Here is a 26,606-nt window from a genome sequence, read left to right on the forward strand (position 1 = left end):
AGCTTACCAGCTGTCATGAGTCATATACCTAATATATATACAGCGTAAAATTCTGCTCCGTACACATCATTCGTTACTAACAGGTAGGATTTTAGAAAACACCAATTTGCTTAGTTAAAATATTTCTTAGATAAGATGTATGACGGTATCCTTTTTGTATATTTTGAAGTATAAATATGTTCACATAGCTTATATTGTAAAATGGTAGTAGCACACAAGCTATACTAACAAAAACATAATCCTACGAACATTCTACAAAAGTAGTCGTATCATTTATTTTTATATTTTACTTTGCCAAAGTGATCATTCTAGTAGTGATATAGTGCTTTGCCTTACTGTAATATTTCAGAACACCCATGGTGATACAAATCGGGAATTTCATGTATAGCAATCACCTTTAATTTAAAAAATAACACTTAAGTTGTAACAGCCACAAATATTATAAAAAATACCACTTCATCAATCTCATATTTAACTAAAGATGTATGCATTAGATGGATTGAAATATTTAGAATTTTTATTATAATTATTAATCAATGTGTATGTCAACTTATAGAGTTTTGCTCGCTCTGTTGTGTTTTACCCTCAAAATGTGTTTTACTGTATTTCCTTTTATTGATTTATTTATTTATTGTTTGTATTGATATTGATTGCTTGTATCTGGAATGAAAGTAAAATAAATAAATAAACATTAATCTGAATGTGTAATTAGGTTTGCTGCTACAGGGAAGATAATAAAGAATGCGTTTTTTTAATTGAAAACTAATCTTAATAGTAACTATGTATGAAATAAACAAATTTAATCAAATTATATCCCTAAGCAAGCAAACTACAACAGTTTATTCTCAATAAGAATTACATAGGAATTTCAAATCAACAGTTGTATAAGCGTTTGCAGTTACCCGCGTTTGCGTTTTGTTGGTGTATAATACTGTAAAAAAAATTATACATGTTTCTTTAGACTACTCTGTATTTATTCTTTTACGAGAGAACCCCACCATACCAAAACGTGCATCAATCCTTAAAGATTTAGTTCCATTTACACCAATTGTCACAATAATTACAACATCCGAAAAAAGTCATAGACCAATGGCTATTTTAATATTCTTTCGACAAAAAGTAGATTTGAATAGATTATATTCCAACATATTACCAACAGTACCAAACAAAATTACTTTCTAATACGCAATAAACTATTTTTTAATTCAACGCCGCACATTTTCCAGACAAACCATAATGAAGAGCTACCTGGCAATTGCATTAGTCATCTACTGGATGGGAACAGTCGCAGCTGAGGGACCAGACGCAGCTGAGGGACCAGTCGGAAATTCTGCTGGGACGGAAAATAATGGAAAGGCTGAGGTCACAACAACCGAAAACAGTGGAAAGACTGACGATAAGGCCACAACAACCGAAAACGGTGGAAAGGCTGGCGATAAGGCCACAACAACCAGCGGCACTGAAAACACGGTAATCATAGATTTTGCAATAAATAGTTCTAAACGGTAATCATAGATTTTGAAATAAATAGTTCTAAACGGTAATCATAGATTTTGCAATTAATAGTTATAAAATAAGTAAAGCTGGAAAAACGCAAATAAGGTTGTGTCAGTGTCATCAAGTGGAGGGTTTAAACCGACTACACATTTCCAGAACCAATAATGGATAAGTTCTATTAGTTGTCCTAAGACACCAGAGGTGAGAAAAGTCGGGTCATCCTCAATAAGATATTTAGGAAGTTTTTAACGTGTATCGTCCTTTCAAAAATGACAAGTAATGTAATCTATTATTCGACATATTTTAGATTACGTACATTCTACTATTAGAGTATGCTATTAGAAACGTTGTCACAGATTTGAGATTAGTTGGCATCAAGAAATCTTAAATATTTTCAAAGGACATTTTTTATGTTGAGGAATAATTGTCGTAAAATTTAATGTACAATAAATAAAATATAATTTAAAATCATACCCGTTATGAAAAAAAAAACAAAAGAACGGGAAAGTGCCAATACTGTATGAACTGCTAACTCAGTCTGTTTGCAGTTTCTCAGAAACCATGTCGTTATCATGGGAGTATGTTTTATCTATGACGTAAGAAACGTGCAGATTTAGTATTGAATACGGCCTTTCGATACCGTGGGAACAAGTGACTGGCAAATAATTTACGCCACACTACATTATTTTGACGAACTTCCTACGCAATGTTTTAGTTTAGAAAACATCTGTTTGCCGCCAGCTTATTCAAATGGGGTTTCATTGCGTACTACTGTGCTATAATGAGTTTTACCGGACACCAATCAGCTGATTATACTGTATTTAGGAGGCAGTGAGTGGTTATAAACAAAACATAACCCCTCTTAGAGGTTATGACTAGTGATTTTTAGTCCTTTAGTTGGTGGAAATATATAACGATTTGTACGGATTTAGTAGTATGGCGTAAACTATCGTACGTCACTCGTCCAAAATGTGTGTACCGGACTCATGTGTGTAAACACTTATTTTCAGGACTAGTAACGTAATATAATATTTCAGAGTATCAAATTAGTAAATATACAATAAATTAAATATGTTTTTCATTGCTGTAGTGCCTCACAACTCCCTTTTTATACCTTCCACGACCTGTTTTCTACCTTCTTTTGCTTTTTTGAACTTATTTTATAAACTTCTTTCTACGAAAAAACTTAAATATATTATCAAAGCATATTTGATAAGACTTGAGTAAACACCTCTATAATGTATCCCTTAAAAGTATTATAAAAAGTATGTATAAAGGAAGTACAGGTTAATAAATAATAAAATATTTCAAAATAGAGCAAAGGTAATGGACGGTACGCACGTGTTTAGTATCAGTTTTGTTTTTAAAGTCGAACAAATGTTTCAGTACGATCATTCAGCAGTGTTTGAACATTATGGATTTGGAAGATTATCAAAGGTAAATATGAACTTACAAGATAAATATATAGATTAATAGTCACTAACCGTACCACTCGTAAGTTAATTTTCTTTATAATTACTTTACTCATTCGTTGTTTTCATCATTTTGAAATTAAACTCGATGTTGAATCTAGATTTATAACTCACTGATATCGATATGGGCATTTTACTGTAATAATGTTTAATTTTAGACCTAAAAACCATGGAATGTTGATGAGTTTCAACATCATTGCATTTTTAGCGAATTTCCCTATAGGGAAGTAGCTATTACCGTAGGTGGCATGGTAAGACCTAGGCCCGGGACGGATTTAATTTTTCATTTTGATGTCCCCAGAGGCCAAAAACACCATTGGTTCAAATTTTTATATATGTATATATATATACTGTATATATATATATAGAGACTAGCTGTACCCGCGGGCTTTGCCCCGTTTAACTTCATAAGTGAGCTCGTTCGCATGGCTCAATCACGTCCTGGTTGAAGTTCGTTCGTTACGCTCACTCACCTTTGGGTTGGAGCTCGTTCGCTGCGCTCACTTGCCTTCAGGTTAGCTCGTTTGCTACGCTAACTTGCCTCCTGGTTGAAGTTCGTTCGCTACGCTCACTCACCTTTTGGTTGCAAATTAGCTGTTGTCATGAATTAAAAAAATAGTGCTGCACCCTGTTGGTAATCCTTGTAATTTTAATGCTATTGGACATCATGGAACAGAACCAACTTGTTTAATTGAAACAGCTGTTAAGATTCATTAATTCCATTTAAATATGAGTACTCATAAGGTTAACATGGGAAACTCCAGAACCACTGAGGCGGAGCCCGAGAGTCCGATCAGGATAAAAACAACTTAGTTTTCCTATTTAATGCCTAAAGAATCAGTGTACCAAATTTCATCCTCATAGGTAAATGGGAAGTAAGAGAATTAGTGATGAGTGAGCGAGTGAGTGAGTCAGTGAGGGCTTTGCCTTTTATATATATAGATTTATATATATATATATATGTGTCCGTGAACGCGATAACTTGAGTAATTTTTGTCCGATTTTGATGAAATTTAGTTTAAAGGTGTAAAGCGGGATAAACTTGAATGAGTTCGCAAACCAGCATGATCGGACCATGGGAACGCGGTTTAATGGGGTAAAAATTGGTTTTTCTCACTTTTGACCCTCAAAACACAAAATTTCCCAATTTCTCTTTAGACCTTTTTAAAGAGCTTAAAAAACAAATAATTTAGTATATCAAAGTATTTTTGTTCGGTTATTGGTAACGGAGAAAATTTAAAAAATTGTAAATTTAAAATTCCCATGTTATTCTTATGGAGAATATTGTAAAATGTTGTAGTTTGCTTGTTTATGGATATATTTTGATCAAACTTGGCAAATTAATTTATTTTACACTAAGCTATTAGTATTTGACTAAAAAACACACTTTATTAGTTTCCTTGTAGCAGCAAACCTAGGTAGGCCTACTCGTTAAACCTTATTTATTTAAATATATTTAATGAAAATCAATGCAGACAAATGGAAATTCGCTTAGTCGGCATGTTTGCTGCGGCGGGAGTATTTATCTGTGATTTGACCTTTAAAAATGATGAACAACATGTTGGATCTGTGATTTGATCCAACATGTAAAACTTTATTGGTATCTAGCTTGCCTGTACGTATGTTTTAAATATGTATAAAAACTGATAAATAACCTGGTAAGTCAGATGTGTTGTAAGCCGAGTAAATTAGCGTAACTTTGGCGCGAGAGGAACGGTCTCAGTACCAATATTTTACTTACTACTCACAGAAGTTACTTACGTTTAAACCGGTTAGTCCTGAAAGTGTTAGCTATTTCTTTACAAGAAATGCCACATGCCACTCACCTAGATAGTAAACATCCTCTACACTGAACCTTCACAAAAATAACAATACATCAACATATATATTTTCTTTTCATACTTCAAGTGCAACTAGCCCCAAAGGCTCGGGTGTCTGGCTTTCAAACTCTTCGACATTCAACTAGTTGAAACCGTTTTTCGGTGGAATTTGAATGAAGACTACCTTAGTTATCTTGGCGATAAATCTCAGAACTAACTGATGTATGAATGAAAAATGTTTTCTGCGCAGAAAATCATATGACAATTAATTATTTGGCAATTATATGGCAACTAGCTGTACCCGCGGGCTTTGCCCCGTTAAACTTCATAAGTATTCTCATGGCTCAATTATACGTCCTGGTTGAAGTTCGTTCGCTACGATCACTCACCTTTAGGTTGGAGCTCGTTCGCTGCGCTCACTTGCCTTCAGGTTAGCTCGTTCGCTACGCTAACTCGCCTACAGGTTGAAGTTCGTTCGCTACGCTCACTCACCTTTTGGTTGCAAATTAGCTGTTGTCATAAATAAAAAAAAATAATAGTGCTGCACCCTGTTGGTAATCCTTGTAACTTTAATGCTATTGAACATCACAGAACAGAACCAAATTGTTTAATTGAAACAGCTGTTAAGATTCATTAATTCATTTTAAATATGAAAAATCATAAGGTTAACATGGGAAACTCCAGAGCCACTGGGGCGGAGCCCGGAGGCCCGATCAGAATAAAAACTACTTAGTTTTCCTAGGTAATGCCCAAAGAATCGGTGTACCGAATTTCAGCCTCCTAGGTAAATGGGAAGTGGGAGAATTAGTGATGAGTGAGTCAGTCAGTCAGTGAGTCAGTGAGGGCTTTGCCTTTTATATATATAGAAGATTATTAAGTTGCTAACCGTTTCCCAGATATAGGTTTATTGGTTACGATGATATTTAAGTTAAAAACAATATTGCAAGGTTTCACTGGTACGTCAACACTTCGGAGCAAGTGCCGGATAATAACTTTTGGTAAGAGTTATGAACGATACTTTTTATCACGACGCAAAAATACACAAACACAGAATAGTAGACCTCAGTAATATTACAACTAATTTATTTCTCAATCAATTAGATTAAATATCAAAATAAAATAAAATCTTCTGAAAGGAAACCTACGTATATTTTCGATTAATTTTTAAAACATAAAAATAAAATAAAATATTCTAAAGGCAACATACGTATTTTTTCAATAAATTTGGATTAATCAGTGAAATAAAACAAAAAACAACTTTTAACAATACTGTACATACAGCTGATTTAAATCATTAAATTAAACCGTAACAAAACACTAGTGTACGTTGTGAGTAAATGGAGAACTAATTGAGAGCGAGGAAATAGTTATTTGTGTAACTAGTGGTGAAAGTGGCACTTTGCTGCACACGAGAGCAATGTTTACGCACGAGCCGCAGGCGAGTGCGGAATGATCTCGAGTGCAGCAAAGGCCTTTTTCACTCGTGTTACACATTATATTTTTCCTACAGTCACTATAAAGCATATAAATAATTAGTCTTTCAAACACTATACAACACGTTTTTAGGTTCAGCTGGCAACACAAATGGTGCCCTAGAGAAAGTAGTGACCGCGGTCCGTATCACTCCGCTATTTTTCCTCGGCAAGAAATGTGCTCCTCGTTTTGAGAATATAGTTCCGTATGTTTTTGTAATTTGAAGTGGTTTCCGCGCCTAAAAAAATGCTTTAAAGGTATTTTCTTGTTTATTAAGATCGTAGGAATGTTTTAAAAACGATTAAAAGAAAAGTCCAGAAAGTTCAGAAATACCGAAACTATAAACACGAAATTACAGGTTAAATCGTAGTTATGATAGTCAATCAGCTGCTCATAGTATTATTATCTTTAAGTGTTGCCAACCTATTTCCAAGCGTACACGGATTACGTGCATAATAGAACCACGCTGTTTTGTGTTGTTTTGTTGGAATCCTGATGTGCGGCAAAGTATAAACCGTACGACAAAGTATAAACCGTACGGCAAAGTATAAATATGCAGCAATTAGCAGCTTTCTGTACTATAAACAGTACAAGGAAGCCAACTTTGTCGGGTGACTGTAGGAAAAGTAAATTTAGAGCGAGGGAAAATCAGCTGATCGATTTTCCCTCGCCCTAAATTACAGCTTGGGAAACGACTACTTTCATTGATGTCAGCTGTTATCGAAAATAGTTTACTTACGTTACGGAGTGATGAAATAGTTATTTGTGCAACTAGTGAGCAAAGGGAGCAATTGACTCACTCGAGAAAAATACTTACTCAAGGAATAATTTCTCGAGTGAGGCAATTGCACTTTGCACTCGAGTTACACATTATATTTTTCCTACAGTTACCATAAAACAAATAAATTGGTAAAGAAACGTGACATATTTTTTACACAGAAGTGAACTTTTAATATTACATTTAATGATACAACAATACAACCAGCTGACCAGCTGATTTACAACCAGTGCTGCTAACGTATTTTGCGCGCATAAGACCTTGTCTGCATGTTACGCGCTCACTATTTTTCGTGCCTTCACGTTGCAAATCTGGAGTGAGTGAGACAATGTTAACATTGTCTCACTGATGAGCGAATTGGCCACTTTGCTTTCTCAAATCAGTGAGAGAACATGTACATTGTTAGGTAACTGTAGGAAAATGAGCATTTTTGTATTATATTGAGCTAAAACCAATGGAAATATTCTTACTTACGAACATATCATTGTTAACCTAACGAAATAGTTATTTGTGTAACTAGTGAGCAAAGTGGCACTTTGCTGCACACGAGAGCAATGTTTACGCATGAGCCGCAGGCGAGTGTGGAATGATCTTGAGTGCAGCAAAGGCCTTTTGCACTCGTGTTACACATTATATTTTCCTACAGTCACTATAAATCATATACATAATTAGTCTTTCAAACACTATACAACACGTTTTTAGGTTTAGGTTAAACCCAAGCCTTGAACGGAATGGGAAATACTGCACCAGCTGATTGTAGTCGTAGTATCTTCTTCTTCTTCTTCTTCTTCTAGTTCACTTTTAAAAAGCTGGCTTGGTTCAAAATAACCACGTAGCCACGCTACTTCTTTAGTCAATTTTCCCGGGGTTTTTTTAAAAGTCAAAAGTCAATTTTTATTTTTATGTCTTGTTGGACTATTATTAAAGTTGGATTTCTGTTTCTTTTGGAATAGTCTGTTCTGTTCTTTTCATTTGGAATAGTCTCATAGCATTGTATACATGGCCAAATCTTAATTTACAAATTAGTGTAGTGTCAGCCCGGCTTAGCCTGTAGCTACAAAACCATGGCTTTTGAGGTGCTTTAGGTTGAATGGTTTTGTACCATTGTCCTTTAACATTGTTGTCAAATTCTGTATATTCTTTAATCTTGTATTTATGTTTAATATAAACCTTTATGTCTGACATAGGTGTAATGAATTCTTTGTCTATAGCTTCATTTGAATTAGCTGCGGTCTTGGCCAGTTTATCAGCCTTTTCATTGCCAGGTAATCCTATGTGACTTGGTATCCAGTGCATCACAATGGTCTTCTGGTTGAGTGATATTAGCTGCTCTATAATCTCTAATTCTAAATGATCGTTGCACTGTCCATCTATTGTATTCTTAATCTTTTGTATGGCTACTTGTGAGTCAGTGAAAATAAACCATTTGTCTTTTTCGGTAAAAAGAGATATTTGTTCTAAGGCTTTGTGAATAGCATATATTTCTGCAGACACTATTGACGTTTTGTTATCAAGCCTAATGCCTATGCCTGGATGGCTACCTTCCAGATGGATTCCAGCTCGGGAACCGGAGTTTTGCCAACGGGTGTCAGGTAGATGGGGGGGATGCCTTCGGCCACCTCTTGGTGCGGAGATTTGCCAACGGTGGTGGTGGGAGAAAGAGTGTGACGGAGGGAAGGAGAGCGATTGTCAGGGTTGTCTACGCTTGGCAGTTATGCGCTTGTCGCAGTGGGTTAGGTTAGATTAGGTTAGGTTAGGTTAAAAATTCAATACATATCCTTTCACAGTCAGAAGTGCATAACTCCATTACTTTGAACACAGTCAGCATCTTGCCTGGTTTGTCCACCCCTAGCGGAAGCCACCCTCACGGTCACGTGTAATCTCTCTCCCTCCTCCACCCCCTCTCGCGCAACCCACAACCGTTGGCAAGACTCCGCAGTATGTGGAATTCATGGATGGGGACCCTTTCTACCTGATACCCGTTGGCAAAACTCCTACACTCTTTTCCAGCTCCTACTCCCGATTTTGTTTTGGAGCCATCTGTTGTAAATTGATGAGTAATCTGTATAGGCTTCTATTATCTGCATTGCTGTTTGGTACAAGACAAGTTTGTTTGTGACGGTTTTGTTGTATTTTTTTTTGTCTAGGTCAGTTTCAAGTATAGCATTAATGTTTGTCATTTCTATTGGTTTGGAGAGACTAAACTTGTGTTTGGTGTTGTATTCCTTGTTTATTGATGTCCTATTGTGAATATTGTACTCTTCCAGGGCGTTCACTGCTGTAGGTGTTTTTTTTCCCAAAATTTGTGGTGATTGACATAAAGACTTAATTGGTGTAGACTTAAATAAGCAGGATGTGAGCTATCTCTACTTACTTTAAGTGCTAAATTTTCATTAATTTGGTCCCTTCTCATGTGTAATGGGATTAACAAGGTTTCACGTTGAATGTCTTGAATTGGCGTCGTTCTTATGGCTCCAACAAGACATATTCTTAGTGCTGCATTTTGTATTTTTTCTATATCCTGTGATTGCCTTTTTGTGATTTCATCTAACAGCAACCATAGTCTATCTTTGCTCTAGTCATAGCTCTATATATATTGAGGAGAAATTTTTGATGTGCGCCCTTTACGCCATATGCAAGTGACTTTATGATATCCATGTCTCGCATGCATGATGCCACTAGCACTTCTATGTGTCTTTTAAATTTGTGTTTGCTATCAAAGAGGATTCCTAGTATTTTAACTTAATCTTCTTGGGGAATTTCTTGATTATCTATTTTGTAGATGTAATGGGTAGGGTTCCTTTTGTTCGTGAAATATATTATTTTTGATTTGGTGGCATTGAATTGCATACCTAGTTGGTCAAATTCTGTGTTGGTGCTGTTTAGGCTTATTTGTAGGGTCTCATGAGCTTTCAATTCTGAAGTATGACTTGTGTATATCAGGATGTCATCCGCATATTGTAGGGTTTTTGTATCTGCTTTATGATACTTTTCGATATCTGCTACATAAATTGCAAAAAGGAGAGGACTCAGAGTGCTACCCTGAGGAAGTCCCATGCTTGTTGTTTTAATTATTGTCCTATTGTCTGATTTTAGGTGTAGTTCTCTATTTGTTAACCAGTTATGACAATAAAAAATAATTCTTGTTGGAATTTTGTATAGAAACATTTTTCTGATAAGTTTGTTGACAACTTTGTCGTATGCCTTGGTAAGATCCATCGATGCTGCTACTATAGCCTCCTTCCTTGTCTTTGCCAAGTGAATGTCAGTATTGAATGTTATTAAATGATCCATACAACCTCTGCGCTTTCTGAAACCGCATTGTATATCTGGGATTATCCTATGGTGTTCTACAAACCATTCAGTTCGGTTTTTAATCATTGTGTTGAAGATCTTCGCTGTACATGATATCAGGCAGATAGGTCGATAAGCGTTTGCATCATATTTATCTTTCTTAGGTTTAAGCAAAGGGTGTATTTTCTGTTGTTTCCATTGTTTTGGTATTTTGGTACCGTTGCTTTCCCAGATAGTATTGTAGATTTCGAGTAGGGTTGTTTGACCAATCTGTGGTAGTCTTCTTATCATCTCATGCTGCCCAATCCGGAGAGGTGTTTTGCTTTTTAGACTGAATTGCTATGCTTAGCTCTTTTTCAGAAAGTTTTTCTATCATTGTCAAATCAGTGACTTCTATTTGAGGGTACGTAACCTCAAGTAGATTTGGGACATAATCGGGTACTAAGGAACTTATAAATTCTTCAGCTAGTTCTCCATTGTCAAAAATAGATGAGTCTTGTTTTTTTTGCGTGCCTTTAAAGCTTTTAACAAGTCTCCATGCTTTAGCTGCATCACAGTTTGCTAAATTTTTGCACAGGGTTTCCCAGGCATTATCTTTAGCCTGCTGTATGACCCTCCGGGCTTCTTGTGCTTGATTTCTATAACTAGTATACGTTGTTGGTGTCATTAATTTTCTGAAAGTAGCAAAACTAAGTCTTCTTTTAGCTATGGCATGAGAACACTCAGTTGTCCACCAGCATTTGGGGTTGAATTTACCCTTCAGGTCTCTTTAAAGATATTTTTTAATTGGTATGGTGGCGTCAGCAGATTGTTGTATTATTTCATAGAGGTCATCCATTTTTATTTCTGTATGTTCCTGAAGTTTTTCGTTAATTAATTCTTCTATACTTAGAGTGTAGCTGGACCTAGCTCTTTTGAAGTCCCTTATGATTCTTGGGTCTTTTTTGGTCTCACTTGTTTTTATTTCTATATACAGATGTACTGGGAAATGATTGCTCCCACATGAGTCATGTTGCACTTGCCATCCTGTTATGAGGTTGTGGAGTTTAGTAGGTGCGAAGCTGAGGCCTATGGCTGATGACTGTCTACAGTCAGTTTTGATTGTGGTGTGTGTGCCATCGTTCAGTAGTAACGCATTGGAATCCAAATATGAGTCCAATATATGCTCTCCTCTGGAGCATGTTTTGTGGCTTCCCCAGATGGGGTGATGTGCGTTGAAATCTCCACATATTAAATAAAAATTATGGTTTGAGTTGAAAACATTATTTTTCCAGAAGCTCTTATCTATTTTTCTTTGATTGAAGTAGTGATTGTATATGTAAATTTTGGTATCGTTTTCATCATATGTCTTTACTTTAATAACAATTGCTATGCTTTCTGATGAACTGTTTCCAAGATCTACTTGTTCCCAGTCCAGGGAGTTATGTATGAAAAAGGCTACACCTCCATAACCGTCGTTCCTGTCTTTTCTTATGATTGTGTAGCCTTGTAATTTAAATCTTTGATGGGGTTTGAACCAGGTTTCTTGAACAGCAACTATATGGATTTTATTTTTAGGTATATAATGGCTTATTTCTGCCCACTAGGCTGGCAGAGATTGGGCATTCCAGTACATGAATTTTATTTTTGAGTCACTATTCTGTCTGTATGTATTCATTTGGGTTCATATTGTTTATTATAGACAAAAACATGTTTTTGAATGACATAGTTACAGAGTCAATTGCCTTATCATTATTATCTCCTTGGTTTTGGTTCAAATCTGTGACAACATTTTGCGCCCATGTTCTTATTTGCCTGATAAAGTTTGCATCTTCCAGGCGCGTTAATAAGATATCATCCTTTGATGGCTTGGTTACTGGTTGTGTTTGATTGTTTGCTGGTACCTTGGACGCTGAGGGTGGAGGTTTGCTTGTTTTATGTCGAGGGGTTTGTTGTGACGTAGTTTTATAGCCGTGGTTTCTGTTTGTATAGGTTCGGCTTTGTAGAGATTTTGGTTTGTATCCATAATGACCTGTTGTATGGGGGTTTATTTCTTCCTCGTGGTCCACATTTTCAAGGAATGTGTAAATATTGTTGGTTGTCGGAGTTGCTTTAAACTGTGTGGATATTGGTATTGTAGCTGATACTTGTGAGTATGTTGGTTTATCTTGGTGTAGATGATTTCCTTGAGAGTTATTGCCCCTGGGAAACATTTTACTGACAGCTATATAACTCTCATTTAATTCTGCCATCCTCCTTTTAATGTTTTTCGTCGTAGTATCTTTAAGTTATCTTTAAGTATCTTTAAGAAAAGAGAACATAAACTATAATCACGAAATGACAGGTTAAATCGTATTTATAATAGTCAATCAGCTGCTCACAGTGTTGCCAACCTATTTCCAAGCGTACCGTATTACGTGCATATTAGAACCACGCTGTTTTGTATTGTTTCGTTGGAATCCTGATGTGCGCCAAAGTATAAACCGTACGACAAAGTATAAATATGTAGCAATTAGCAGCTTTCTGTACTATAAACAGTACAAGGAAGTCAACTTTGTCGGGTGACTGTAGGAAAACGTATTTTTCCTATACGAGAACGTAATAAAACCATGCATTTGCACTAAAAAACGTAAAATTTTACTAAGTCTTCATTTTATTTACAACACTTACGGCATTGTGTTGTAAATTCAGGCCTTGAATACTTTTGATCAGGTTAGTTTATTTAAATAAAAACTATATATTTATCAAGCCATTGACGTAGGAGTACTTTTCGAACTCTCAACGACGACGTATTTTCATTTTGTAGGTTATTTCCTTTAGTCTGTGATGGCATATGTATTGCAGCACGATTCAACCAAAACAGAAAAAAAGAAAAATCTGCTTACTCCTCTATATTTATTTTACAAATACCAAAAAAGGTGTTGTGTGCAATCCATATTAATTCACTTAACATTTTACAGCCTTCAGCAGGTACAGCAACACCAGCCACCTCTCCTCCTGCTGGCGACGCCCCTAAATAGGGAGTCCTTGGAACCCGCCCGGAATTGAATCCAAATAAGAAATGGCGATAATTGATACAGGAATATTAAAAAATGTTATGTCAATAATTAATTCGATATTATAAAATTATTTTTGTTTGGGTTGTTGTTGTAAGTTATTGTAATGGCATGTTTTAGTAAAGACTATTGTTATGTGAAATGAATGTTTTATTCCTTAAATAAATAACAAGGCACTGTCAAATCCCAATTTATTTCTTTAACTACATCGGGCGAGCCTAACTGAGCCACCAGTGATATATCAGAAACTATTAGATTTATAGAAAACCTTTAATAGAGAACTTCAAATACTTTCTTATGACTTGATATATAAATTCCACATTTTTTTGATTGGCCGCTGTATCCAAAATATATTTCAGGTTTCAGGATTAAAATCTTGTGTGGAATAAAATTTGATTTTACGAGTAGACAAACAAAGTAACGCTAGTTCCAATGTTAAGTTGGGAAAATAAGCTATTTATAATAAACACAGGGAGGTTTTGGATGGACTAGAATGCTTTCCTGATGTCTCAAAAAGGTTTGTGCTACTATTCACATAAAAGATGCATTTGTCACTTGATAATGAATCCAGTAAGCTACGCTCATTTGGTACAGTTTTCGGTATTTACAGATTTTTACCAGCCCCTTTCGGTTTGTCATGCTCTCCAGAGCTATTTTAAGTATTTTAGAGACATCAAAGTAGTATCCCTCTTCTTTGGTGACCTATGTATCAACAAAGAACTTGTTGCAAGTGATTCAAAAGAAGAAAATGATAGAATCTTAAAAGAAGTGCTGAAAAAAGTAAAAAAGTTCAATGTATTAAGTTTAATATAAGCTATACAAGTTTCAGCACTGTGTTTCTCACAGTGAAATATACGGGGGTCATATTTTGTAAGGGTGTAATGCTACCTGACCCAGACAAAATCCAAACAATTTAACAACTTTAAAATTCAAAACCCTCTCCGCAGGAAACCTGCAGAATAAGCGAATTTCAATTTGTCTGATTGGATTTTAACCAAGCTATTTCCATAAACAATTAATTTCTTCACCATTAAAATAATATTAGATTTGAAATGTAGTTATGTTATCTGCTACAGGGAAGGGATAAAAAGTGGTTTACATAAAATATCCCTAGTATAATACGATGAAATAAACAAATTTGCCAATAATAAAAAATAAATAAATACATGGTTAATAAATACCCTCGCCGCAGCAAACCTGCAGACTAAGCGAATTTCCATTTGCCTGATTGGATTTACACTAAAATGTCTCCTTAAAAATATCACATTTATTCCCTAACTAGCAGAGTACCCGTTCACGGGATTGGCATAAAAGTACAAAATGCTTATTGCAGTTATACTCAAGCTTTGCGTTTGTAATGGGGGAGGACACGATTTGATAAAATTTGCTTCTTTAAATTTACTGTATACTATAGTATTACACATCTACCATAGCCATACTAATTCTACTACTTCACCTAAACAATAGAGATAAATAAACTGTTAAATATTCGCAAAATATCACAAATGATTTATTAAATTAAAAACATAAAAGTAACTGTAAATAATCCTACTTTGACAGTTCTCATTTCATATCATAGATTTTTGTTGTTGATTAGTTCAAATTAGCTGTTTCCATAAATACAAAAAAAGTAATAGTGCTGCACCCTGTTGGTAAATCTTATAACTTTTAATGCTTTTGCATACTATAGTACCAACTTGTTAAGTTGAAACAGCTGACTAAATTCTTGTATTCCCTTTAAATATGAATACTCATAAGGTTAACATGGGGGACCACAGAGCCACTGGGGCGGAGCCCGAAAGGATTTTTGAGATAAGAATATGCCTATATGTTAATCGGGAATGTTAGCTATAATCATGCCAAATTTCAGACCAATCCATCCAGTAGTTAACGAGTGATTGATCTTCAAACAAACAAACAAACAAACACACAAACTTTCACATTTATAATATTAGTAAGATTAAAATAACATTAGTTTAACGAGTACTTAGGTTTGCTTCAACAGGGAGGGTAAAAAGGTATTTATTTTAATGTTAATAGTTTAGTATGAAATGAATGCATTTTCCAAATTTTATCAAAATATGATCATAAACAAGCAAACTACAACAGTTTACTTATTCTCCATAAGAATAACATTCGAATTTTTAATTTACAGTTTTTTTTGGAATTTTCGTAATCATTAGGCGCATAATAACGCTTCAGTATAATAAATTATTTGTTTTTTAAGCTCTACAAAATGGTTTGGAAAGAAAATGCTAAATTTTAAGTTTTTAAGGTCAAAAAAGGGAAAACCCAATTTTAGATTTACACGTGTGTACCAAATTTCATCAAAATCGGATGATTTTTGCTCGAGTTATCGCGCTAACGGACACATATATAAATATATATATGAATTTGAACGGATGGTGTTTTTGGTCTCTAGGGACCTCAAAATGAAAAAGTAAATCGGTCCCGGGTCCAGGTCTTACCATGAGTACTACGGTAATAGCTTATTCCCTATAGGGGAAATTCGTTAAAAGGCTGGAGACCCCTGTTAACTTTTTAAAGGGTTGCACCAGGAAATCCAAACTCTGCACACCTCTATATAGCATAAAAGTGCACTATTTTGTTTGTATCCCAATTTCGATTGAATTTATAGACAATTAAACACAATATATTGTACAAGAGACTAAGCTATGTGCTAGTTTTAAACATGTTTATTAATCTGTTTCAATGTTATCAAATTCTGGGGTCGTGTGTTCACCATATTAAATCAAGGTCCAATTTCGACTTGCAACCAAAGTTTACAAGACCTTTACGATTTTATTGAATTATGTTTGTTTTGGTCTGGGTAGCTTAGTGGCTATATAGTTTTCCTTCAAATCCGTAGGATGCTTGTCCGATCTCAATTTTTTATCACTGGAATATAAAGCAATGTTTAATGAAGTGTTTAAGAAGGCCAATGTGGATCATGTAATATAGACAACGAAACCCGGAGCACCAGAAAAAGCACTCAGTTACTTCCCTGAATCAAGAATCAAGAATTTATTGCAACAAATTACAAAAAGAACATTTTGTATAGTTGAGGTCATTATAAGAGTAATACTTAGTAATAATCTGCAAGGATAAAATGTCCAATGGATAGCATATTAATTAGGGCCTATAACATTCAATAACTTAGGCTACAAATAATTTAAACAACAATGTAAGTTACACATGTAAGGCCTACATCAGTCAGAAACTAAAAACTAATATCAATGTCAGACATAAAAAATTCACTTAAACTATAATAAGGGTGATTTAATAACCAGCAAAAAAGTTTACTTTTAAATAACTTAAGATCAACACAGTGTGCCTCAGCTGGCAAACCATTAAACATCTTTTACCTACGACCGTTTTTTAAAGTAGCCATTTCAGTCCAGTTCTTAGAATTGAAAAGTTTCACTTTACAGCTGTTTACTTTCATATCCGCATAGTTTCATTTCATATCCGCATAGTTTTCTCATATCCACACAGGTAACGGACCAATGAGGTTCAAGTATTGAGAGAAAAGAATTAAAATTGTAATGCTTCGAACGTCAACTAATCAGCTGATCAGCTGATCAGTTGACCAATTTAATTGTTGATCCGACTTGTTCATGTTGATACTCGCGTATTCTTAATTAAGTTGGTGGAAGTCCAAAAATAAATTAAATATTTGCCTACCTGATACAATATTATTTGTGGTAAGAATGCTGCTAGCAATGTAATATTTAACGAAGTTTAACAAACACGTAATTACAGGAAATCAGCTGATTATACAACAAGTCGTTGCATCACTTTCAGTGGCAATGACAATACACGAAAACATAACCTCTCTAAAAAGTTATCAGTAGTGATTGTTAGTAATTAAATCCAGATTGATAGTAATTAAAAAACGGTCGTAGGTAAAGTAGTGTACGCAACTCGCGTTAATAGTCTTTACGACACTCGTAGAAGTTTTTAAGACACTCGCCAAGGCTCGTGCCTTAAATTTTCTACTCGTGTCGTAAAGACTCACTTAACGCAATCGTTGCGTAAACTACTATAACCCTATATAAGAAAAAGATTCTTGTGACTTTGTTAGCCTGACTAGAGGTAATTCTAAATTATTCCTATGTCTAGTAAAATGACTATGTGCATGAATGTGATCTCAAGGCTACAGAATTATTATTAACTTTTACATAAACAAGACACACATAAATAAATAAATTAAAAACAGTGAGTATTTTTCCTGAATAAACAAGGGTTTGCAATGGGCTCTGTACTTACAAAAAGTAATGATTCTTAAAGCCTTCTTTTGTAGGAGCAAGATTCTGCTAACATCATGACCACAGCCCCACAGCAAAATACCGTAGCTTAAAATACTATTAAAGAAGGCAAAGTAGGCCATCAGGTAGTGTCTAGAGATTAATTTTTGAAGCTCGCGGAGTAAGTAAATAACTCTTGAGAGCCTACTACAAACATGGTAAATGTGCACACTCCAGCCTAATTTAGAATCTAGGTAAAGGGTGCGCCAAAAAAACCTGACGGTTTCTGTTTTGTAATAAGTCAGCTGTTATACTAGCTAGAGACCTCATTGTTGTAGTGAACGATTGCTTATGTTATGCCATTTTTAGGTTATGTTTGGTAAAACATCACGTCGTCAAAAGAAAGTTACTGTCTAGTGTGGTGCAGTGTGGTGTGGCAATGTTTGGAGTCATCGGACCATATGTTTTTGAGGACGAAAGTGGGAACAGCCCCTGTCACTGTAAACTCGGAACGCTATTTGGAAATACTGAGGGGGTTTTTGGTTCCACAACTGCGGATGTTATGAGGGATAGACATGACTAACACGTGGTTTCAACAGGACGGCGCAACTTGTCATACAGCCAATTATTCAATGTCAGCTTTGCGTGAACTCTTAGGGATCTCTTGGTTTGGTGATGTGCTGTGGTCAGCTCGATCCCCAGACTTAATTTTGTGTGACTGTTGGCTGTGGGGATACTTTTTGTCTCGAAATGTCAAACCATCCCTGAACTCAAGCAGTGTATCAGGGAAGAGATTGCTACTATTCATCAGGCGAGGGTGACTGCAAATATGCAAAAAAATGGGAAGCCTGTGTTTAGGAGAAGGTGATATAACCTGAGTGATATAATTTTTCATAAATGAAAATGGCATAGTAGTGTGTAAAATATAACGTTATTTAATACATGAAATTGTAGTTTGTTCTTGAGCTATTTAGTATTAAACACCGTCAGGTTATTTTGGCGCACCCTTTATATACCCAATTTAACATTATCACAGAGTTGAGGAAAGTTTAAATCATGGTTACTTAAACTAAATAAAATAGATTGAGTCTTGCTATTATTCAATAGAAAACCGCTACTTTTGAACCAATCGTTACATTCAATGAGACAGTTGGACGTATGAACATTATCTAACTGTGATTAAACTGTGTCTACTGCAGAAAAAAGTTGAATCATCAGCAAAAAATATAGAATTACAATTAACATTAAGAGGCAAGTCATTAATTACAACTAAGAATAGAAATGGGCCAAGGACTGATCCCTGGGGCACGCCACTCTTCACTACCGACACCTCAGAGAGCTTATTGTTATACAAGACTTTCTGTGTGCGGTTGGCCAAATAGGTCCGAAAAAGGTTTAGCTCAACACCTCTTATGCCGTATTATTCAAGTTTTGTGAGAAGGATGTCGTACGGAACACAGTCGAAAGCCTTTGAATGGTCACACATGGTGGTGAGTGTGCTTTCATGCTTTTCAAAACCATTTAAGCAGCAACAACAAGGCTGCCAACTGCGTCCACAGTTGACAGTCCCCCTCGAAAGCCGAATTGGGATTTAGAAAACAGATTATTGGATTTAAAACATTTAGTTACCTGGTGTATCACAGCCTTTTCCAAAATGTTTGAGAAGATCGGTACAACGGAGATCGGTCGATAGCTCTCAGGACAAAAAAATCCCCTTTTTTGAAAATAGGCACAACTTTAGATAATGAAAGGGATTCTGGAAAATTACCAGACATTAAACAAATATTGATACAAAGTATAAGTGGTGATAATACAGGGTGGGGCAGCATAACTTCCTTTTTTTAAATGTGCGCCATCTTGTTTGTTCATGTCATAGCGAAGAGCTAGCAGTCTCCTTTGAGGGGCGAGGCTAAAAAGTGTTGTCCTTGCATAGTTTAGTCGCCATTATGGGCTGGAACAATGAGAAGCGTGCGTTTGCTGTTGATGCCTACTTTTTGAGTGGGTAAAAATCGTAAAAACAGTGATCGCAGCCCAGTGTGCCTTTCAAAATCGGGTTAATTTAGCCCCGTTGGCCCCTGTTCCGGACCGGAAAACAATTGATATGTGGTTCAATACGTTTAGACATACTGCAAGTGCAACAAAACGAAAAACTTGAGTCCCATGGCCCATTAGATCACCTGAGAACATTGAGGCAGTGAGAGCTTCAATGTTGCGATCCAGGTGTGATTTGCAATGGCCTGATCAATATTCTGATTTGTCCCCTTGCGATTTTTTTCTATGGGGTTTTTGAAGTCCCGCGTTTATGTGGACCATCCAAGGACCCTTCAACATTTCAAAAACATGATCCAGGAAGACATTGCCAACATAACGCCTGCTATGCTTGAAAGCGTAATGACACACCAGAAATCGGTATACTCAATGTATCTAGAATGGGGGACGTCACCTGCATGATTTAAGCTTCAATACTACGTAAAACAAAACTTTAGGACCGTACTTACGTTACAAAAACCAAATAAAGTTTGTCTGACTCCTACAATGCGTTTTATTAAACTTTGAAAAAACAAAGTTATGCTGCCCCACCCTGTATCACAGAAAGCACTTCCTTGATGAGAACACTGCTGATATCAAATATATCACGGCTTTTACTATTTCTTAGGCCAATCTCAATATTTGCTACTTCCTCACTAGACACTGGCTTCAGAGTGAAATCTGGTATGTTGATATGGGCACCTTCATCATATTTTTAGCAGCAGCAATGGAAGGCGGGTTGTCACTAAAGATCTGCGAAGTCAGTGAGTCAGCCGATGGAGTAGTTTTCCCTGTGGATGAGTTATTAATTAGCTCCCATGCACGTTTGCATAGGTTGGGCGCTTTGGTTATATTGTCAGCATTAGACTTGAGTTTTGCCTGGTTAATAGCTCTCCGATAACTTGCTTTTGCTTCGATATATCTCTGTTTAGCAGTGACAACTAAAACATTATACCTTTCTGCCCACTCTGCCAAAAATCGTAAAGCTTTTCAACTTCTCTTCGCTGTTGGGTTAGTTCATGACTGTGCCATTTCATTTTAGTTTTATTCTTACTGTTCATAGGCTTAACAGTCTTAAAGGGGAAGCATTCCTTCATAGCATCCAGAAAAATAGAGAGAAACTTGCAAAAGATATCGTCCTTATGATTAGATAACATTTCATCCCAGTCCAGTTTACGTTTAACAGAACCAACTTGAAAGATTCTATTTTAGGTCTACTGAAGTCCCTGATCAGCTTAGGAGTAGGTTTTACATGGTCGATATTTTTAGCCAGACAGATCTATGTTAACAGAGCATTGTGGTCAGACAAGGGTGGTGAGAGAACTGAAGTGTTTGTATCTTCTACAGGTAAGTACTGAGGGATAAGTGCCCAAGGACGGTGTGCTGAGGGAAAAGTCCCCAGGACTTTCGCTTTGGACCGGGTTCCCGGTACCATCCCCCACCCTCAGAGCACCTTCCACCATATAAAAGGAGCATCACCGGGAGACTCGAGTCAGTTGGACCTTCGGCCTCAACCTGGTGGGGTGCACACTTGAGGTTTGTTGAGCCCAATGCAGCTGAGAGGTGTGTTGAGCCCCGGCATCCCCGCACTAGAGACCGACTGAGCCCGGTGCAGTCAAGAGCGTTTTGAGCCCCGACATCCCCCTCACTAGAGGCATGCTGAGCCCGGTACACACCACACTAGAGGTGTGTTGAGCCCGGTGCACCCCATACTAGAGGCCTGTTGAGCCCCGGCACCCCCCCATAGTAGTGGCGTATTGAGCCTCGGAATTTTATTTCAGTCTTAGTCCCCTGTGGCCAAAGGAGGGGTCATTTCTGGGGCCATGAATCCGTCTGGAGGGGGGTGTAGAGGCCCACCTTCACTACCATAGAAGAGAGCTGTCTCGGAGGGACGACAGTCTGCATTCGACAGTGGGGCTAGCGACCTCGTTTGGTGGAGCTGCTGCGATTGGGACACCAAGAGCCGCCCAGCACTAGGAGACGATACCAGTTGAGGACAGAAGGAGCCGAGATGAGAGGACAAAGTCAGCAAGGACAACGTAGACCCTGACAGCGAAACAGGACAGAGGGGTCTGGAGGCGATCAACCCAGACAACAAAGAACCGCATTACAAATTGCCCTGGTCTCTGGGATACGTGAGCCACAGATGATTGTATATGTATATATAGATCTGTAAAAAGTCTTGAGACAAAATAACTGTATAAAAACTCTGCGAGTGTTCAGTTAATGAGAGAGTCCTGAAAAACCACAAAAAAGTCTTATAGCAGGAATAAGATAAAAGCTGAGAAAGTACCTTAAAATGTTCCCATGTAACAATAAAATACCCACAGAAATATTCTTACTTACGAACATATCATTGTTAATCTAACAAAATTATATTTTTCCTGTACGAGAACGTAATAAAACCATGCATTTGCACCAACAAACGTAAAATTTAACTACAACTTTTTTACCTACAACATTTAAATTAATAATTAATCTATATATATAAAATCCAATGTATGTTTGTATATTTGTATGTTTGTATATTTGTATGTTTGTATATTTGTATGTTTGTCCTTTATGGACTCCAAAACCGCTCGACAGATTGTAATGAAACTTTCAGGCATTATTAAGCATTATTCAAGGATGGTTTGTGTGAAGTTTGGTGCAGATCCGTCAATAGGGCTCCGCCCCAGTGGCTCTGGAGTTTCCCATGTTAACCTTATGAGTACTCATATTTAAATGGAACTAGCTGTACCCGCGGGCTTTGCTCCGCTTAACATCATAAGTATTCGCATGGCTCAATCACGTCCTGGTTGAAGTTCGTTCGCTACGCTCACTCACCTTCAGGTTGGAAATCGATCGCTGCGCTCACTTGTTTTCAGGTTAGTTCGTTCGCTACGCTTACTCGCCTCCAGGTTGATGTTCGTTCGCTACGCTCACTCACCTTTTTGTTGCAAATTAGCTGTTGTCATAAATTTAAAAAAGTCGTCCCATTTATTGTTTATAATACAACTAGCTGTACCCGCGGGCTTTGCCCCGTTTTACTTCATAAGTGAGCTCGTTCGCATGGCTCAATTACGTCCTGGTTGAAGTTCGTTCGCTACGCTCACTCACCTTTAGGTTGGAGCTCGTTCGCTGCGCTCACTTGCCTGTTAGCTCGTTCGCTACGCTAACTCGCCACCAGGTTGAAGTTCGTTCGCTACGCTCACTCACCTTTCGATTGCAAATTAGCTGTTAAAGCTGTCATAAATTTAATAAAATAATAGTGCTGCACCCTGTTGGTAATCCTTGTAACTTTAATGGTATTCAACATCATAGAACCTAACCAACTTGTTTAATTGAAACAGCTGTTAAGATTCATAAATTCCATTTAAATATGAGTACTCATAATGTTAACATGGGAAACTCCAGAGCCACTGGGGCGGAGCCCGAGAGTCCGATCAGAATAAAAACAACTTAGTTTTCCTATTTAATGCCTAAAGAATAAGTGTACCAAATTTCAGCCTCCTAGGTAAATCGGAAGTGGGAGAGTTAGTGATGAGTGAGTGAGTCAGTCAGTCAGTGAGGGCTTTGCCTTTTATATATATAGATACTTTGATAAAGGTTTTTATGTTTATTATTTAACATTGGAGAATTTAAACGTTGTGAAGTGCACAGGTGTGATTCGATTGGGGTTTAATACATTTGGACTTATTCAAAAGTAAAATTGTTTTCTGTGCTGCAATCTGTAGAAACACTGTGGCACTATTTCAAATCATGACAAATGCTAATACAGAATGTTAAGATTATTCTAACCTACAAAACAGTTGGTGAAAGTGAACATCTGCTTTTAAATTATATTTATTCGTAAACATTGTAGATAAAAAAGTCTGACATTGGCCCACTTAAAACCCTCTGGGGTAGAGCCCTTTTGACGGATCTGCACCAAACTTCACTCGAACCATCCTTGAAAGATTCTTAATAATGTCTGAAAGTTTCATTACAATCTGTCGAGCGGTTTCGGAGTCCATAACGTATATACACACACACACACACACTCACACACACATACATACATACATACATAGTTCCTCTTTTATAGATATAGATTAAAGAATCTTAACAGTTGGTGCAACTAAACAATTTGATTCTGTGATGTTCAATAGCATTAAAAACTTAATAGGTTTACCAACAGGGTGCAGCACTATATTTATTTTTAATTTATGAGAACAGTTAATTTGCAACCAAAAGGTGAGTGAGCGTAGCGAACGAACTTCAACCTGGAGGCGAGTTAGCGTAGCGAACGAGCTAACCTGAAGGCAAGTGAGCGCAGCGAACGAGCTCGAACCTAAAGGTGAGTGAGCGTAGCGAACGAACTTCAACCAGGACGTGTCTGAGCCATGCGAACGAGCTCATCTTGAAAATGAACGAGCATGTGACATAAAACCACAATAGGACAGGACGACGTCTGTCGGGCCAGCTAGTTATTTAAATAAAAACTGTATACAGTACATACAGGGTGAATAAAAAGTCAAGACCCCCCCATCTAATATTTTTCCAAGTAAATATACAGAGATATCCTTTTGGGGGTTGTGCAATCTTAGCAGGAAGTTTCATTTTATGATTTTGACATTTTTGAGTGTCCCCCCTAAAGGGGGATTTGGGGGGCAACTCAAATATTTTAAATGTAAACCCCCTTCAAGTGACACCTCATTTTGAAGTGCTTAGAAAAACTTAAAGAATGGGGAAAACTAGAGGTCGCTATCTCTTCTCTATCCAAAATGGTAGCCCATCAAATGTTGTGGAAAATCAATGGTAAAATTGGTTCGTAATCGTAATATTGGCTACCATTTTGGATAGAGAAGAGATAGCGAACTCTGGTTTTCACCATTCTTTAAGTTTTTTTGAACACTTCAAAATGAGGTGTCACTAAATGGGGGTTTACATTTAAAATTTTTGAGTGTCCCCCAAAAGGGGTGATTGGAGGGGGGGGGCAACTAAAGACTTTTCAATGTAAACCCCCATCAAATGACACCTCATTTTGAAGTGTTTACAAAAACTTAAAGAATGGTGAAAACCAGAGTTCGCTATCTCTTCTCTATCCAAAATGGTAGCCAATATTACCATTACGAACCAATTTGAACCATTGATTTTCCACAACATTTGACGGGCTACTATTTTGGATAGAGAAGAGATAGCGACCTCTAGTTTTCACCATTCTTTAAGTTTTTGTAAACACTTTAAATTGAGGTGTCACTTGAAGGGGGTTTACATTTAAAATATTTGAGTTACCCCCCAAATCCCCCTTTTTGGGGGACACTCAAAAATTTCAAAATCATAAAATAAAACTTTCTGCTAAGTGCAATCTGACCCCCAAAAGGATATCTCTGTATATTAACTTGGAAAAATATTAGATGGGGGGGTCTTGACTTTTTATTCAACCTGTAGAGTGGTCCAAAAAGAACTGACACATTTCAAAATAAATTTTTATTTACAAAAATTTTACTACATGGTAACATTTACATTTGTACAGATAAAAAAACTCAAAAATTTTAAAATAAAATATTCAGTAAATCTCAATGCGGTCACTGTTTAAGGCATTACTTATGCAATGTTAATTCCATCCCTGAGAAATGCAGCAAAGGTGTGCGATGTGCTAAATTTTGATTTAACGCCGGAATAGCCTTAGTTGGTGCTAATATTGAGATTTATTTAATATCACCAACAAATGTTTCTATCTGTAGGCCTACATATGTAAATGTTACCGTACCATGTAGTTAGAATTTTGTAAATAAAAATTTACGTTAAAATGTGTCAGTTCTTTTTAGACGACCCTGTATTATTCAAGCCATTGACGTAGGAGTATTTTTCAATCTAGTAACAGACTGTTTTTATTTTGTAGGTAGGTTACTACGTTTAATCTGGGATGGCATATGTATTGCAGCACGATTTAACCAAAACAAAAGAAAAAAAAGAAAAATCTGCTTGAAAAAAGAAAAAAAGCAATTCATATTAATTCACTTTACATTTTTACAGCCTTCAAGTACAGCGGCAGTTAAAGGCGGTGATTCGACCACCTCTCCTGCTAGCAACGCCCCTAAATAGGGAGTCCTTCGAGCACCTGGGAATTGAATCCAAATAAGAAATGGTGATCATTGTTACAGAATTATATAAATTCTTCTTAAATAAATAACAAGAAACGTTTGAATTTAATAACAAATTTATTTATTTGGCTACATAGGGTAAAAACTTAACTGAGCCACCAGTGATGGTATATCAGAAACTATTAGATTTAGAGAAAACTTTTAATAGGGAACTTTAAATAATTTCTCATAACTTGAAAAATGAATTCCACTTTTTTTGGATTGGCCGCCGTATCCAATATATTTTCTAGGATTAAAATCTTGTCTTATTCAAGACCTCATTAAGACCTCTGTCATAGTCAATCTGTAAACTACCGGTACTTATTTTTAACTTACCTAGATTCTTATGCAAGAATGCATTGAAATGCTAGAACAAAATTCTAAAGAAATCTTGAGCTTGAAACTTTAAAAGAAAAAGGTTAAACATGTAGTACTTGTCAGTGATCCTGGAATTTAGGTCAGTGACCTAGGTTTCAAACTTAAAGGTTCATTTTCAAGCTGATACCAAGTCATCAGGTCATGACTCATCTTTTGCTGGCTACACCACGCACGCTACCGTACCAGTATTATAATTGGCCAATTTTTGTTTAATGTTCAGTGTTTTCTTGTTCGTGTCTCATGTGTTATAACGACTCTTCACAGTAATGAAGAGGATTGTGTGTTTGGAATGCGTTTTCAACTTGGTATCAGCTTGAAAATGAACCTTTAGGTTCGAAACCTGGGTCGCTGTCCTAAATTCCAGGATCACTGACAAGTACTACAGGTATTTAACCTTTTTATTAGTAAATTACGTGATCCAGAGGCTAAACATGTAAAAATTTAAATACCCCCGCCGCAGCAAACCTGCAGACTAAG

The 26,606-nt window shown here is 36.5% G+C and overlaps 1 protein-coding gene across 3 annotated transcripts; it reads left to right on the forward strand.

The window, feature by feature from the left end:
* LOC129003233 (uncharacterized) lies at positions 1-25,775 on the forward strand. Of its 3 annotated transcripts, none has more exons than XM_054431527.1 (4): positions 1-83; positions 1,227-1,470; positions 2,884-2,934; positions 25,645-25,772. In XM_054431527.1, the coding sequence occupies exons 2-4, from the start codon at positions 1,237-1,239 to the stop codon at positions 25,711-25,713; spliced, it is 354 nt and encodes a 117-aa protein (XP_054287502.1). In that variant the 5' UTR covers positions 1-83; positions 1,227-1,236; the 3' UTR covers positions 25,714-25,772. The 3 variants fall into 3 exon arrangements, with proteins under 3 accessions (XP_054287502.1, XP_054287500.1, XP_054287501.1); XM_054431525.1 differs by lacking the exon at positions 1-83 and adding an exon at positions 342-382 and having other exon boundaries at positions 25,645-25,775; XM_054431526.1 differs by lacking the exons at positions 1-83; positions 25,645-25,772 and adding exons at positions 342-382; positions 13,274-13,511.
* The last annotated feature ends 831 nt before the right edge of the window (positions 25,776-26,606 follow it).

Source organism: Macrosteles quadrilineatus, unplaced genomic scaffold (genome assembly GCF_028750875.1).
Source record: "Macrosteles quadrilineatus isolate MER2022 unplaced genomic scaffold, UCM_ALF_1.0 Scaffold_9__3_contigs__length_116548681, whole genome shotgun sequence".
Taxonomy (NCBI): domain Eukaryota; kingdom Metazoa; phylum Arthropoda; class Insecta; order Hemiptera; family Cicadellidae; genus Macrosteles; species Macrosteles quadrilineatus.

Excerpts from the sequence above, each read along its gene's own strand:
- LOC129003233 (XM_054431525.1), top strand. The coding sequence starts at position 357 with ATGGTGATACAAATCGGGAATTTCAT. Across the intron at positions 1,471-2,883 it reads CCAGCGGCACTGAAAACACG|TACGATCATTCAGCAGTGTT; the intron begins GTAATCATAGAT and ends CAAATGTTTCAG. Across the intron at positions 2,935-25,644 it reads GATTTGGAAGATTATCAAAG|CCTTCAAGTACAGCGGCAGT; the intron begins GTAAATATGAAC and ends ACATTTTTACAG.